Raw genomic sequence first — 17,535 nt, 5'->3', positions numbered from 1 at the left:
TCATTTAAAGGTATGTTTAAAGGTATCATTTAAAACTGTGTTGAAATATTAATTCCTCTTTGCACTTCTTGATGTCTGCTAGCAATTAGCTGTGCTTTTTTCAGGTTGATGAATTTGAAACGGATCAATTATCTGATAATTACTATCACAGACTCATGATTATTTTTGGAGGATTGTCTTAGTTTCAATACTGCTATAATTTTAGAGACTTTTGCGTATTTTGTCTGTTTTAATATTGAGCAGTAGTTTCTGTGGTTTGACCTTACCCGTAAATGTATGTTTGGGGTCGGCACAGTTTGGTTCCCCCTAGTTTTGATGCTAGAAGCACAGGAAGTCATGAAACAACTTCTGAGATAAGCAAAAGCTGAGATGTATGACTGTGACAGTATTTCTTCAGCTTTTTGGCTTCTTGCATACGATGCAGAAGGCTTGTTCTGTGGTACTAAAAGTAGTGGAGGACATTGTATAAAAAAAGTGTGATGCATTTTGGCAGAGCATTAAAAAGCTTGGTGTTACTTTTGTACCAGAATTTTCCTGGACACCTCTGAGAAATTTGAAGTAAAAAATACTTGCTGCTCTCAGGACAGATTCCTAGTGCATCCTTGTTTGGAGTGAATCAAGGACTATGCTTGCTTTTTTAACTTTTTTTTAGTGTTGGCAGTCTTTAAGTGGTGTATAGCATGCTATCACACTGTTGTTCTGGGGATCGTTGGAGAACTTGGTTGGGTTGATAACTTCATATTTTGAGAATAGTAGTATTGTGGCCACATAGTTGCTTTTTGCGGTTCGTTCTTTTGCATACAGCTAAACTGCGAGCGTACTCTAGAGTGGTGTTTTTTGACCACAGATGAAATGCTGGAGATCTGGATTATTCTGTTAATTTGAGCCAGCTCTGAACATGACATCTAGCTTAAGACTCAGCATCATGACAGTGCTGCCCGCATCCTGGGGAAAGAAAAGGGCCAATTTTGCTCAGGTGGAGCAACTGAGAGAAGTAGCAGCTGCTGACATAGCCTGTCAGCTCCCCGCTGGGACAGGGGATGGAGCAGTGTTAGCAGGGAGGCGTTCAGCAGGCTCTCAAAGGGCTGGAATGGCTGAGGAGGCTGCAGACTGTGTGAGGAAGAGGAGGGGGTGAGAGAAGAAGGAAAAGATGTAGCAAGGCTACACAGGAAGAGGAAGCAGAAAATGCAAAATTCTCTTCACTGTATTGAGAGTTATTGCTGCATATTATGCTTGTGTCTGACAGTAATTCATTAAAAGGCTAATGATTTTTACATACTTCATCTAATATTTATTTGGGAAGAAACTTTCTCTCATATGACTGGTTTTAATTTTCCTTCTCTGGGTTGGAACGGTTTGGTATTGAAACTGGGAATTCTCCACAAGTCTTCCTTTGTTGAAGAATATTTTGAATAAGAATACCACATAATCTGTTATTTGAAAAGATTTCCTTGGAGTAGAAACACAGGTATTTTGTGGTATTTCTACTCTTCCAGGCCAATGTGAATATAGAGGTAGAGTGTGGTGGTGTTTGTAGATGGCTGCTTTTTATGTGGCCTCTCAAACATCTGTGTCAGCTTCAGAACTGTTATAGTTTACCTCTCACTATATGGGCTCTGAAACAATGCAGCAGATAAAGACATCCCTTATTTTGCCATTTCTTTCCTGCCCCTTCTCTTCCTCCCTTTCTCCTTCAATTTATATTCATAGTTTTACTTCCCTGGGGATAAAAGTGGGTGTGGTAAAGGAAGGCAAAAACAGGGGAAGAAAAGGGGTAGAGAAGTGAATGTGTATGTGAGAGGATGGAAGGGCACAGAGGAATGACAGGCAAGTAGTCCAGTGTCCACATGAAATGAGAGTAAGGGACTGAAAATATTATGCCAGTTCTGGTTACTCTATTTGTCCCAAGCAAAACCAGAAGTACCGATTTCAGTAACCTGTGGTGGTGCCTCTGGACGTAACTAGTATGTGGACCACAGTGGGTTGGAATGAGGCCTCGTATCTTAAATGAAACGCATTTACAAACTTGAAAAAGCGTTGGTTTTGAGGACTGGGAATAGGCTCAAGTTTTTCTTTATTTTATCCAAACTCTTTTTGTGAGCCACATATTTGGAAAAAAGCAAAATTACATTTATTAAAGAAATCTTAATTTAGCATTTGTTGGTTCAGTTCTTGCGTTATTAGAATGTGGATGCTGATGTATCCAAAATGTCATTTAAAAAATCTGAAAACAGCCAGCATTTTTTTTTTTTTTTTATTTCCAAGTAAAGATTTGTCCCTGTTTGCTTCTGCTCCCAGTTTCTGAAGTGGAATTGAGGTACATGAAAACTTTATCAAAACATAACATGAATTTATCTTAAAAACACCGAAGAAAAGGATTCTTGCAATACTGTATTTATAATGTTCTTCTCACAACTATGTTAAGACTATGTAGTCTTGTCTGTCTTTGAGGAGAATTTGTTGCCTGGGGAAAAGTTTTAATGCTTAATTTGACTGTGGTTGATCTTCTGCCTTTTTTTTTTTCCCTCTGCATAATAGGTATAAATGACCAAGGATTGTACAGAGTTGTGGGGGTGAGTTCAAAGGTCCAGAGACTTCTGAGTTTGTTGATGGGTATGCCTCTATTTTACAATCATTTTTTCAATATTTTGTTTCATGTTGTTTTACTGTCAATATTTTAGTTTTGAAAGCATCTGCCTGGAGTTGTTCTTTATATGGGCCAAATCTAGTTTGCCTTAGTCCATGCAAATAATCCCCACATCATTGTGAGTTCCCCTGGTTTAGCAAGACCAAGATTAGTTGGTAGGAATAAACTAAGAGAACTGCTATGGGACATGTAGGAGCAACTCATGGGCTCTGTGCAAGGTTGATGTAAGTGGGATTAAAGCAGACTAAATTGAAGGGTCTGATCAGAAGATTCAAAATACCAAATTCAAGAAAGCTTGAAGCTTATTGCTTCATTGTTTGAAGTTTCCACCTTTCTTCTCCCTTGTCTAAGATGTACAGGTGTACACACCCATGTGTGTCTTGTAGTTAATCACGGCAAAATAAGACATTTAGTTTAAGCCTACTGGCAAAGAGCTCTTTGCTTTAAGAGGAGGAGTATGATATACGTATTAATAATAACTATGTGCCAAGGTGGGAGACAGATGGAGAAAAGATTTGTTTTTATAAACTTAGTAGTATAGCTCTTATATGTGGGTAATGTCTTAGACTCTCTTGTACCTAGTTAGCCATGTATAGCTCTTAAGATTTTTTGATTCATAAAATTTTTCTCAGAAACTTTTTTCCCCTTTTCTTTCTGGGAATTTTGATGCATCTTTAATCCCAGTGACTCTAGTTCTCTTGCCACTCTGCTGTCCCTAGGGGGGGGGGGGGAAGAGGTATTTGCACCTGGATGAAGTCCCTTTTCTGCCTGATATCTCTCACGAAAGGAGTAGCCATGACTGCAAGATGTGCCGTGTTTCCAAATTTCTTGTCCTGAGCACTGACAGTACATGCAGTCAGACAAGACCACTGGGATTAGTTCATTTTTACAGAGCTTCCAAACCTGTCACTTGACAGCAAAGGTCTGATTCTCAGGGATTCATTGGTATGCAAAGAAGCTTGTTTGCAGTTTGCACCAGGCTCTTCTCCAGAACCATGCATGCTCCATCTGTGCTGATAACACAGTGTTCTTTGGCACTGCAAACTGGAGGAAGCCAGAAAGTGAATTCATTTCATTACCCCAGACATTATGTGAATGACAAAGCGCTTTTATATTATATGCTGCTGTCAGTTCGGTGCCACCTGTAAGACTTTTTCTTTTCCTTCCTTTATTTTTTCAAACAGGCTGTCTCTTCAGAAATGATAAGACATCAGGCTTGAGGACCTGCATGTCATATCAATCTGTCATAATGACCTTGCTAAATATTAATTTATGATGTCTTACTTTAATCAATATTAACAGCACCCTGAAGTTCTCCATTAGTGAACATAAACCTGACTGTATCTTTAAAGCATTGTAGCAAAAGACTCGTTTTGGAAATATGAACTGGGATTAATGAAAATGACTGATCTATAACAGATTCTCATGGTTGTTTATCTATGTTGGAGTTAGCTTCAGTGATCAATAACCATCTTTAGCCATTGACCATAGGAAGGATGACGTGTTATCTCTCAGAGTCTCAGTTAAATGCATATGATAGCATAAGATGTTTTTCAGTTTTGTACTTACTGGCTTAGCTTGGGCTTGCAGGTCTGGCAGGCAAATTTTCCTCTTTGCCATTAGTGGTATCCAAATTAAATAGACTCAGGTTGCCAGTGGTTCAGTAGCAGCTGGAAGAGTTTACTGGGGATTCCAGCATCTGCTTTAAATTATTTTTTAAAATTAGAAACATTTTTTGTCATTCCCAAGATTCATTTATTTATTTGAAGCAGGAAGAGTACAGTGGTATCAAGATGAGGCACAATACTGAACAGAAAAAAGTTAGGGTGCAAGCAGGTGCTCTTTTTCTGGTGATTTGTTGAAAGTGATCCTATCTGTGCTCTTTATCTGTCTGTCCTCAGAGAAGAATAAAGAGGGTTTCTTTTTGATATACAGTGGTACAGAGAATTTAAAATGACTGATTAATCTTTAATCCTTTGTCTCTGGGTATACTCTTAGATAGCCTTTTATATGAAAGATCTTTTCAGAATCATAAAAACCTCATATTAACTTTCTGTATTTTAAAATGTTTCATAAGATTTCAAAGTATTTTAAGCTACCTATCATTGACTGTGAGGTTCACAGTCTGAAAGGCCCAAAGTGCAAAAAGAGTCTTCCAAATGGTAACCAGGGACACAGTAGCATGTAGTTTTGTCTCTTTTTCAGAATATTTTCTCTAAAATTTGGGAAAGTGCATTGAGACTCAGGAGAGTATAGAAGACCAATATATGCTTTTCTAATGCTACAAATGCACGGATTTTCATCTTTAATGTACAAATCTAGTGAAACTAAGTCTTCTGTAAAATGAGGCTCAAATTAAATATACAATTCTCCTTTTTAAAAAAAAAAGTTAATTTTGCAATTAACTTAGTCCTTGAAGTTACTTGAACTAGCATTGTGGTATGGTGATTTTTGCAGCAATAATCTTGTCTATATTTAAGTGAGGCATTTGGTAAGGAAAACACTTGTTACATTTCAAGGGAAAACATTAATCTGATATCTCATTGTAAAAAGGCATACAGAGTTAGGACTTCTAATGTTATGGGAATCTGTTATAAGCAATTCAGAGTGTGTTGTTAGCCGTCAGGAGGCTTAGTTCTTGAAATGCGTCAGGGACCAATTGCTGTTTCATCTGTGATCTATGTTATAGATCTGATGTGTCTCATTTCATACAACCTGCCTACATAGATTTCATACAAACTGCTACATCAATCAGGGTCATACAGACCCTTGCTCGTGGTGAAGTGGCTGCTAAGGACTCCGACTTTCTACTGATGAGTTTGGTTTTGATTTCTGATATTGCCTGGTGTGAAAAATGCCAGACACGTTGTAGAAGAAAACTTTCGGGTACCTCTGCCTTTCAAAACAGCAGCTTTCAAAACAATTACACTGAATTCCTCATCATTGTATATACAGTAAATGATAGTATGCATACACTCCTACAGTGGGCATATTGCATATGAAAGCAGAGAGTCTCCTCCTAACCTAGTTGAGTGAACTGGACTGTTTATAAACTCTAGCTCCCCTATTGTCAGAAAGATTTGCATAAAATTTAGAGCTGATCTGTCAAAAGCTGTTCCATAAATGTGCATGGTTATTTTTATATGCATAAAGTTGCCTTTCGGTGCACGGTGGCTGCTATGTGAACAAGTAGCATGAAAATTAGTAGAGTCATTTTTGAAATCCCAGTTCCAGTTCATATAATGGCCTGGGATGTCTGAAGTAGAGGGAAAAATGGAGTGGGATCAATCAAATATATAGGCTGGTGGGGCACAGAGCTATGTAGGGCAACTGTCAAACCGAAAGTGAAAAAGATGTCTGTAAGTCTTGATAGCTTCTACAGTCAAACTTAGGATTGTTAGGGGTTGGTAGCAGGGCCAAATTTTGTTGTTATTTTCTTTTTTCCTCAAGAGATAATGAAATATTTCAGCAATACCTTCTGGTTCTTATTTTAAGAGACTTTGGAATTCAGACGCTTGTTATTTTCCTCCCCAAATTTATCAACAAATTTCACATAATTGAGTGCATCCTTTGAATGTAAAGGAGGTTGATGGTTATGAAGCAGTTACTTAAAAACTGGATATTACATAGTGGTTTAGTAACAAAATCCCCATAGATTTCACTAGTTTCTGATGTGAGGGCAGTTTTTATTTAATTTATTCAGTAGAAAGGTTTTCTTCTCAAAAAAGAGAATTTGAACACAGCTAGCATACTAGAAGAAAGAAACTTTGTCCTGAGACAATCTTGAGTATTTTGGATGGTGGTTGGCTAGTAACAAAATGTTATCTGGTAGAAAACGTTATCTGACTTGTATTTTAAAATAAGATTTAAATAATTGATATAATGAGGGAGAATATTCAGTTACAGAAATAATTGCTTGGCACAGCCTTTAGAACAGAATTATTTAGTCCCAGTAAAAGGACTGCACCTTTAATCAAGGATCCTAATTTGATTTTTTAAATGTGTCTGTCGATTGTCTGACAAGCAAAGTAACAAATGAATTCTGAATTGTATGAACTGGTCAACACGTAATCTGTGTCAGCTACTGCTGTAGTTTACTGTAGTGACTGACAGAAACATGTAGCAGTAATAATAACAGAAGCTGAAACACTTGAAGCTACCAAATACGTGGGGCTAGTTTGGCCATTTATGTGTCATCTTCTTGTGTCAGCTAGCTATTGCTTCCTGTTTTGAGGCCAAAGTGGTTTTTTTTTGGTTGCAAAACATTCCAGTGTGTTCTGTTGTTTTCTATGTTCTGTCAACAAATCTTTCACCTAATGGGTCATTCAGACATATGACCATTCAATTTGATCTGTCTTGTTATAAGACTCTACCAACTAACCTGGTAAAAGATGGCAGGAGTTGTGTGAACCTGACAAATGGTCAAGCAAGCAAGTATTTTTTGCCCTTGGCTAAAACTGATCAAGTAAGGTAAACATTCAGGCCATCTTGTAGAGAAAGCTTACTGATAGAGGAGAGTCCTTTTTTCTACCTTTGAAGCACCTCTTAAAGGTTTTCACACAGTAAGGAGGGTCATACTGCACTTTGGCTGTTTTCATGAGCAGTCCAAAATAACAGTTTACAAGCAAAACTATGGAAAGAACTTGAAAAGATTTCTCAGTGTACTCGCATTTTTAATAATGAAAGAAAAGAGGAAAACAGAAGTTTTGCTTAGTGGGTCTTTCTTCTAAACTTTTTTTGTACATCTTTCTGTGTCTGTGTACATTTTTCTGTTTAATTAAAGGTGTGAAAATATCAATTGCTATAGAGATCTTTTTAAATGAAAGTGATTTTTAATTCTAATTAAAGAAAAAAACCAGCAGTAAATACTTTTTAAAACAAAATGTGGAAATGATATTTATAAGGAGGTTGGATATTAAGTCGTCTTAGTATTAACTAACAATAAGAAAGACACATTACTTCTATGTTCATGTGAACAGATACATAATGATCAGATTCAGCATGTTGCTGTTCATGTAGGGCATACTGATTTAGAATTCCCATTTTTCATGTCCCTCTTCTCTTTTTGATTATTTTCTAGATGCAAAAACCTGCAGTGAAGTTGACCTGGAAAACTCTGTAGATTGGGAAGTGAAGACAATTACTAGTGCTATGAAGCAATATCTGCGGTAAGCTCGTGTCTCATTTGTTTATTTTTTAGACTATGAATTCTGTCTTCTAATTCTCCTATACAGTGTCTTAAGCTACATTACTTACTTTCCCTATATTTTGGAATAGAGGTTGATTTTGTGCAAATACTGTGTTTGTTACTTGTCTTGGGAATGGCAAAATAATTTAGCCACACTAATACTCATGCTTATAAGAGACAAGCCCCCAAACATTTTTGCGTTAGATATGTAAGCATTTCACTGATGATTCAGAAACCTGAATTGTTAATAAACTTGCTGAGAGTCATTACTGAAAGTCAGCTAAGATTGTTAAAAGAGTTTTTTGCTTTTTTGTGTTTTAATGTGTTAGAGTGAAAAGGGAAAAGGTGATGAAATTTTTAATATTTTCCGCTATTGTTTCTGGCCCTTGCTCTGATGTTCTAGGTGCAATAGAAATAATATTTTGAGTGTTGAAAGTAAGAACTTTAGATGTGTCTCTGTTCAAATGGCTTGGCTAATTCCTGATCAAGATATTTTACTAAATTGCCTAAGAACATAGAAATTTTGTGTATCTCTCGTAGTGTAACACAAATGCAGTATTTTTAATCTGCTGTATTAATTAAATAAAGTATTACTCAACCACTATCAGAGAATGTTGAACTATTACCAAGATAAAAGTCTCTCTTACGGAGTGTAGGAAAGAGTAATTAAAAAAAAAAAGTAGGAAAGAAAAAAAAAAGCACATTATGAAGTATTTCCCATCTGAGTATTTACTCCAATATTTCTGAAGCTTCAGTGAAGTCATCTTAATAAATGAAGGTTTTAACTTTGATGTTTTAATTCTGGTTTGCATTATTCAGTACACTTTTCATTAAAGACTAAAGTTTTCAATTTCAATTTTTGTATTTGAAATGCTTTAGAATTTTGATTTGTGGATGGCTACTGTTCAGCAAAACTTTAACTATTTTAGGACCTTTATTTTTTTCCAGTAAGGCATTGACTTATGATTCTTTGTACTTTAAAGACACTAATGAAGAATTATTTTCATAGTATATGGGTACAATCTTCATCTGAGAAACAGTCTCGGTGTGGTAATTTGGAAAGGTGCCTTATGATAGACTAGAGGCATCACTTCAGCTCATGGAAGGTGAACGGATGTAGTCTTATTTTTCTGCTAATATAAGGTCTTCCATTTGTGCGGAAAATCATTGAACTCCAGGGCCACAGTAACAATGGCTGCTTCCAGTGCAATGATTATACTACTGAATGTTAAAAAAGTTTCCTGCTTAAATACAGATAGAAAAGAATATAGCTAAATTTATTATGTCATCTTTGTTTTACAGAAGCCTTCCAGAGCCCCTGATGACATACGAGTTGCATGGAGAATTCATCATTCCTGCCAGTAAATATGACTGTAGTTCAAATAGAAATCTTTTCTTATAGTACTGTTGTGGCCTTAGGAGCATGCTGCAACTGCAATTTCAGAAAAATTCTTCAACCCAGTGAAAATATAGGAATAAGAAATAATAAATGTTTTAAAAACATGTGGGTTTTAACCAGCGTTCAGTTCTAGTATGTGTCACATACGACGTATCTATTGACAGACAAGCTTACGACAGACTTGGCATAGCGCAATTTCTATTTTTATGGAAAAATTTTTGTATAGACATTGTAAACATTCATTCTTATTATCTTAATTATATAGTGATAAACATCTACTTAGATTGTGATTTTTTTTTTTTCTTCCATTTATAAAGAGTATGAAGCTTAGTAAAAGAAAATGCACTAATTCGGGCTCATTTGAATCCTTAAAGCCCAGCTGCCTGACCCTTGTTTTCAGTGCCTTGTTAGCTCTGTATCCAGGCTGGCTTGAATGTTCCTCTCATGTTAGTAGAAGAAAGGAAAGAGCAGGCCAGATTACACTATGGCAGTTCAAATACAGACTTGGAGAAGACACAACAGCATTTGTAGTTCAGCTGTATGCTATCTAATGTACATGGAATTTTTTGGAAGAGGATGGAGGGAAACTGTGTAAGAAAATTTTTGGCAAAGTATCAAACAGATATTTAGCTGATTTTCTTTCCAGCCTGTAGCACTTCTGGCAAACTGTGGAAAGCAAAATTAAAATAAACTTTGAGACAACTGCTTTATCTTCTTCGGATTGCTGTAATGACTTTCCAGGACTGCAGAATGTGTTCATTTGTGGTCCTTAATTCAAAATGAGAATTAGCCCATGAAATTCATTGCCAAAGCTCATCTTAGAGGCCAAGCGCTTAAGCAAAATTCAACATACTTACCTAGATGGTGAGTCTGCCCATTTGTATTGGAAAGTGTTAAAATAATTTCTTGACCTATGAAGTTTTGCCAGCAGTTTCTCGCTTTATTTTCTTTTCTCTATTTTATAGTCCCTTTCAATAAAGGAATTCAGTTGAAGTTGATGCTTGAAATAGTACAGTGTTCATGAGTAGTAAACAATTTTGTAGAGGGGTTGATTCTATGTAGTGGGGAGGGAAATTTAATCAACATTGCAGATCTGAGTTATGGTATACTTAAAAATAGGTAGTCAGTGTTGTTTCCTATGTTGGCTATAAAAAACCAACACTGGGAATAGTAAGGAATATCCTTTTCTCTGAAACTATGGTGGGGGGGAGGGGGGAAGCCAAAATTAAGAGGATGTCCTTTCAATTTTCTTTATATACATATCAGCGTAGACTGAAACTGTATAAGCCTTGACTGTATCTTGTGATTAAGTTGCTTAGCCATTCTTTAATTAGAGTTTGTGATTTCACATATATGTAAAATAGTCTTGCTTTAAAGAAGGCTTATGGTTTTTCTGGCTGTCTGAATTTTGATTAGCTGACTAGAAGCTAAACGTTTTGCATTTTGGTAGCCTTTTTTCTTGCAATCTGTGCAGGGGTGTTCACTGCAAAAGAATAAAAACCCAAAAAGAATCTGTAGCAATATGCACTGAAGAAATATGGTGGTATTTTATATGAAATACACTTAACAATCAAAGTTTCCTTAGAGTAAAATTGGGACCTGATGAGTGGTCCTGGTGTCAAAACTTACTGCATTCAGAGTAGGTTCTAAATTTTTCTCTTTATGTACCTAGGTATTATTATATACAAGAGAAATACTTCCACTCCTCTCATTGTAATTTTGTGATTTAATACAGCTTTGAGAAATAGGAAGAGGGATTATTTTAATCTTTTACAGATCCTTGTTTTCAACTGTGTACTAGTGAAACCTGTAGGGGCCAAAATTATTCAATTCAACATGCAACACACAAAAATAAGCTCCTTGCTTATTTTTACTTTATTTCTGTACTGTACTAGAGAGGGATGCTGTTGTTATTCAGGGCCCTTTATTTTAGTAATTTCACTCAGTAGGCTTTTTGCATGATTATTCCTCTGTGTCTTCAGAGGTCATTAGATTTTCTGAGCGTACGAATCTTCTGCACATGTCTTATGCAGTTTCCAATGCAAGGTGGCATAAGTGCGGTATAATTAGCTGCATAGTACCAACAGATCTGAATTCTAATGATGAGGACAATCAGTTAATGATGCTAAAATGTAAAGTAGTACAGTTCCACTCTGTGGCACCCAGTAACATTGCTCCTCACCTTGCAGTATATTCATAAGCAGATGAGTCCAATGCAGCAAAACAATAACTACATCTGTCGGTTTTTAAAAATAGATGAACAAAGGCATCCTTTTGCAGGTGGATTGAAAGATGAGTTCACAAAATAAGCAAATAAGTTGATAATTCTAGAACAAGATTACTTGTGAAAACAAAGCGCATATGTTCAATATTGCTATGTTTGGAGATGCATAAATGGTGAAGCAAAGTGTGTGCAGTATGTTTCTGTGCAGGGGTGGGAGAAGATTTGTGTGTCTGTGGATTTTATTTTATGTTTATTTTTTGAGATAGTTATTTATTTCTATGTCCCATAGAAAGTGGGAGTCCTGAATCTCGAGTTAATGCTGTTCACTTCTTGGTCCATAAACTCCCAGAAAAGAACAAAGAGATGCTGGAAATTCTGGTGAAACATTTAGCAAAGTAAGTGTTATGACCTGCTTTCCTACCTTGTCCGAACTCTTGTCCTTACCTTCGCTTAACTACAAAGGGCCTTAGTTAAGTATGACTGGAGCTGAAGCCCGTCTCAGTGCTGTCATACACAATACCAAGAACCAAACGTGCAAAAGCAGACAAGACGTTTGACTCATGCTGTGGTTATTTTGGCGGGAAAGGCAGAAATCTAATCCGTTAATGAAGCCATATAAGTATTTACTTTAGCAGACCTGCCAGCAGTTTAGGGTTTGATTGAAGTGAGAAAGGGAACATTATACTTTCTTTCTGCAAATTCTGGCAACATGAATAGTGGAGATCTGTTAGCAAATTTAAGTTGGTTTCACACTTGCCCTGGTCCAAGGCTAAGTGCATTTTATATATTTAAGTTCAGTAAGAGACTGGTTTTGTTTTTAAATTGCCAGTGGAAGAATGGCTTTTCTGTTTTCCAGAATTCAGTACGACTTTATTTGAAGGAACTTTGCACAAAATAAAACTTCTAAAACATAGATTAAGGAAATGTAATGTTTTCATTTGTAGACTGCAGTTTCCAACAGTAATGGAAATTTTTCATAACCTATTTCCTGTTTTTTCCTTCAATTCTTTTCAAAAAGCGTTTCAAAGCATGCCAAGAGGAATCTAATGACTGTGGCAAATCTAGGGGTAGTATTTGGACCAACCTTAATGAGGCCACAGGAGGAAACTGTAGCAGCCATCATGGACCTCAAGTTTCAGAATATCGTTGTCGAAATCCTGATAGAAAATCACGAGAAGGTAAGCTTTGATACATCTCTGAATTTCTGAGCGTTGTCTAAAACAATCTGCTAGATTTAATGGGTAGTGTGGAGTTAAGTATGATGTCACAAATAGCTTAATTCTATAGAATATCCTCTGTACGCTGTATGCTTTTGGCTATTTATACTCGATAAGTATTCCTGTTCATAAGTAAACTGACATTTCAAAATGCGTATTTCCTGGCAATAGCAGTGCTTCTGTGTGTATAGTACACAAATAGATTTTCATTATGATATTTGCATATGTGTTTTTCTGAGCAAAAGTGATACAAGACGGGAAAAGAGAAAGCCTAGGCTCAGTTTTTAGCTCCTCCATTAAGTACTTTGACCAGGGTCTGAATTAATTGTTCTGTGTCGTGGTTCTGAGAGTTCACAGAGTAAAAGAAGACTTTACTATACTCTGAATTTTATGGGTAAAAAGCATTATGAGAGCTCCAGGTATTAACATTTCCTTTGTTTTCAGCCGAATGTGTGTTATTCTAAGCTTTTGTATTTGAGGTAATACTGAAAATCAAGTTGTTGCTGTGGCAGCTGCCACAGCAACTAAGGTGCTTTACACATACAAGGTACTGTCCAGAATATTAGCACATGTAATCTGGGTTCTGAAATTAAAAAAAAAAAAAGGTCCTTTACTGGTGTCTTTGGTCCTCTTGTGTCTAAGCTGACTTCTGGAACTGGATGTTTGAAGTACTTTGCTTGTACTGGGAGGATGGGCAGCATCTCCCTCGCTCTTATTGTCAAAAAGAGTGCTTTGGAAAAATTCCAGGATGTGCTTTTTCCTCTCTTCTTTCTTAAGCACTCTGAGCATTGAAATAATTATTTCTTTTAAAGGTTAACAGTGTTGAAATTGGCTATCTAAGTCAAGTCTTATCTACTCTAAATAATATCTGTCTCAAGTTTTTCTGACAATGTAATTACGCCACCTCTCTGAATGATACAGGCTGGGCAAAGCTTCTGTTGGCATGGCTGTATCCACATGGTGGGTTTTGTTGACTTGGTTGACTTAGGGTGTAATGCTGCCCTCACACACACGTTGAACAGGTATGGCATTGTGCTGTTGGAAAAATACTGTGCTGCAGATGTGACTCAAGTTCTAAGTGTTAAATATTCCAAGAATTGTGAGCCCTGCTATTCATTTTGGACCTTATAAATGAAAGTAAGCTCATACTTTTGAAGCTATTGCAGTGACCACACAAATTTAAGAAAGTGGAGAGAGTGAGTGAGCAGAGCCAGGGTGTTTTAATAACATACAGAGGTTGATGTTATGTTTATTCAATTCACTAGATCACCATGGATTAGCACAATCTTATTCTTATGCCAGCTCAGTCACACGTCTATAAAAACTGGACATCAGTTTCACGTTTGGAACATTAGTTGTAGTGGCCTTTCTTGTCCCTCTGAAAATGTAGAGAAGCAGGGAATGGAAAGTACATCAAAATGATACTGCATAATTTTCCATAATTCCTTGGTTTTATGCCTTCTTTAGAACTAGAAGGCTGTAATTTTTTTTAAGGGATTTCTGTCATTTCACTGTCATTTCTAACAGTGAACTTGCCATCAGTGGTCTGCCTGCAGCAACCTCTCCCACGCTAGAGCTGCTTCCAAGATGGAAGGGAAGCCCCAAGTGTGACCTCTGTGTATTTATAGCAAAGGCAACAGAGAGGTGTGTGTTAAGGCATTGCAAAAATTTTACAGTTGAATTGAATATGTTGCTTCTACAAGTGAGCCGTCTTCATTTAGGGCAGACCAGGGACCTACTTGTAATGGCAAGCAGGCTTATTGTCAATCTAATGTTTATTTTATATGGTTGTTTTGAATTTCTACGCATTTCAGACTTTCTAAGAGTCTTGTGTTAGGTATTTTTCTTTATTGCCCTGGTGAAGTCCTAGTGAAAGTTACCAGCTGTGGGTTAAAATACTTTCAAATATTTCATTCAGCCACTACTCCATCTCTGCTAATTTTTAGCAGCTTCCGCTAATAGAAGCGAAGTTTGGAACTGTAGAAGAGTGATGGAGTCAAGATGGAGGTACGCTGACACAAACAAACTGAAGCGACACTTCACACTTCATGCATATGTAATTTATGGCTCTGGCAGACTGCGGAGAGGCATTTCTTTTCCCCTGTAACAAATGAAATGACTAACAAACTTTCAAACTGTAGAAGCGATAGCCGTTAACATTTCCGGCTTAAATACAGTAACCTGGTAGACAAAATGGTAAAAAACCCGCTATGAATCCTCACTTACAAATTCCATCACCGTTCATTATGTCTTGTCTGGATAGCTTTATTGAAGGAGGTCCACAATTCATTTTTAAGAGGAGACATAATTAATTGGGTTATTAGCTTTGAAATCCTGATGCAGTCATTCCACTATCATCATTCTGATAGGTACTATTTAGAGAACTTCTATGCAATTTATGTCTGAAAACCTGGATATGGGGACTCAGATAAGAGTCTCATGCATAGTGCATAAGCTGGTTGTTTTTTTTAAAAAAAGATTTGTTGATATGTACATTTATTTCCTGCTAGCTAGAAACCAGTCAGTACCACTTTCACCTTGTTTACAGGCTGAATACGTACTTCCAAACCATGGCTGTGAACTGATCATAGTAGGTTGAGGAGGGGATGTTTTGCAGTCAGACCAATGTTGAGACTTGAATGCTGGAACTAGACTGTGCAGCCCGATGTGTCGCTTGACTAGCGTCAGAATTGCACAATGATTAAGACTAGAAGAGGTGGATAGAAGAGCGTTAGGGAAATAATTGTTTAGCTTTTGTTCTTGTCAGTTATGGATAAGTCTCTTCCAGACAGGGTGTTTCTCAGTGTCCAGTCAGAAGATAAGCTATAGAAACGAATCTCTACTTTGAAAGAAAAACCAAAAACGAGACCCAAGCTGAGACAATGTCAATGGACCCTCAGAACCACCTGCTGTGGAAGGGAGGCCAGTCCAGAGGAAAATGAGACCTGTGAATTATCTTGCTTGTTTCTGTCATATGGCTGTAGGGGAAAGCCGGTCAGATATTCTGGTCAAAGTGGGAGGAAGTTCAGGTTTGATATTAAATGAGCTCTCTATAGTTTTGCTTGGAATTGCCATGTTTTGTGTTGACTGTGCTGTGTGAACCATCATTCTTGATTCCTTTTGCTTTGCAGGTCTTTAAGGTTGGTATAATTTCGTACTTGGTTGTCTTGTCCCATTTTCCCTTCCTGTACCTGCCTGGTCTCCCTTGATTTCCATGTCCCGTATCCTTCCTTTCACTAAAAAGCATCAAGAAATTCATGTTTGTGTCTCCTCATTGTGTTCGTTTTGCTTTGAAGCTATACCTTTCCTTCATGTTCCTTTTCTTGAGGTAATGAACTTGGGGACTGACTGCAGCTGTGCTTGTACAATGCCTGGAACAATCTTTGCTTGGCCTTGAAGTAATCCTCTGATGAAAAGTGGTAGTCAACTAGGACCCAGAAAAAAGGTTTTGATTTCTCTTCTCCTCCTCCCTCAAATGAGTTTCAAACGTATAAATTAATTTTTCTTCCCAAGGGTTTCACAGACTGGTAATCTTGGACATCTCAGTTTTACTGCGGTGAGGAAGAAGAACAGTCCACTCCACAGCGGCATGAAGAACATGCACATGTTCATCTTGCTGTTTGTTACAATGTTTTGGCAACTCGTTGGAATGAATGTCGCTATTCAAAGGGCTTATTTATTTGCTATTTAGAGATGCCTCAATGTTATATGAGCCATTTTGGTTTCTCAATTCCCTGAACATTATTTTAAGAGGGGGGGAAAAAAAAAAAAAACCCAGAATAAAAAAAGAAGTCTAAGAAATTAAAGAAGATGAGGGAGGAGGCTGGAATAAAAATCTCAGTGGGACTGGAATATTTAAACCAGCATATGGGGGAGGAAAGAATAGTGAGTACAAATAGCAAGATTGCAAAAACAGAAAGAAGATGAAAATTATAGTGAAAGAAAATGAGAAGAAAAAAAGAGAGGGGCTAGACAGAAGTGCCTTATGGAGACTGGAAAGCCAGTCTGCTGAAAGGGAATAGGCATGGTCAAAGATACCTTTTTCTATAATTCAGGCAACCTATGGGCAAAATTATCTCAAAGATGTTCATTCTGAAAAACTCAATAGTTCCTATATATAAGGCAGATACTGTTTTAATTTGTTTTCTGTATAAATCTTTTTATAAGGGGCAAAGATTTTACTTCAGACAAAATATGTCTTTGTTTTAGCTTTGTTTTGTTCAACAGAGTTTTATGGAGAAAACTTTTTTTTTATGAAATACAAATGTTTTAATTTTTCTTACTTTAGGCACTCTTACGATATTTTTTTTTTTAAACTAACCTCTTAAGCCAGTATCAACTTCATGTAGTAATAGCTGGAAAATCTTTAGCCTTAAAACATATTACAGTGCATAATACATGTGATGTTTGTGAAACAGAAGAAATGGCAGCAGGTGAAGTCAGTTATTTATCTGAGAGTATGAAGTGGCACAGTCAGGTGTGGCACATGTCTCCACTTAGCAATCACTGCATGTTTAAAGCAGTTCTGTTGCAGGTAAATGCTTTAGGGTACAGTGGCACTGCCATCATCTAAACTAAGGCTAATTTTTGACAACACAGCAGGTCTTTTGAAGTCCTCATAAAGGAACATATGAGAAATACTAACGAGGACTTGTTTCAGCTTTTATGTTGCTTTGCCTTTGGCTGCAGCGGAGGACCAAGAAGCAATGCATTGTAATTGTGGTGGTTTGCTGTGTGTAGCAATTTCAAACCTCCCCCAGCTGAATATTTCTCCTGCCAACAAGCATTTGACTTGGAGGGGGGAAAAAAAAAATTACATCAAGGTATCTGCATTGGGGCAGAGTTTGTGAAGAAACACGT

The 17,535-nt window shown here is 36.9% G+C and overlaps 1 protein-coding gene across 4 annotated transcripts in view; it reads left to right on the top strand.

The window, feature by feature from the left end:
• Window positions 1-17,535, top strand: part of ARHGAP10 (Rho GTPase activating protein 10) — a 152,595-nt gene that overhangs the window by 84,544 nt on the left and 50,516 nt on the right. For 3 of the 4 annotated variants that reach the window (XM_074867495.1, XM_074867494.1, XM_074867497.1), the window contains 5 exons: window positions 2,539-2,613; window positions 7,728-7,815; window positions 9,138-9,196; window positions 11,748-11,853; window positions 12,477-12,636. In XM_074867495.1, the coding sequence (XP_074723596.1) occupies window positions 2,539-2,613; window positions 7,728-7,815; window positions 9,138-9,196; window positions 11,748-11,853; window positions 12,477-12,636 (488 nt within the window). The remainder of the gene's footprint in view (window positions 1-2,538; window positions 2,614-7,727; window positions 7,816-9,137; window positions 9,197-11,747; window positions 11,854-12,476; window positions 12,637-17,535) is intronic. The other variant, XM_074867496.1, reaches the window with a different exon arrangement.

The sequence above is a fragment of the Strix uralensis genome, chromosome 4, assembly GCF_047716275.1.
Source record: "Strix uralensis isolate ZFMK-TIS-50842 chromosome 4, bStrUra1, whole genome shotgun sequence".
NCBI lineage: Eukaryota > Metazoa > Chordata > Aves > Strigiformes > Strigidae > Strix > Strix uralensis.
Note: the sequence above shows the minus strand (reverse complement) of the source record. Positions and strands in the feature narration are given on the sequence as shown.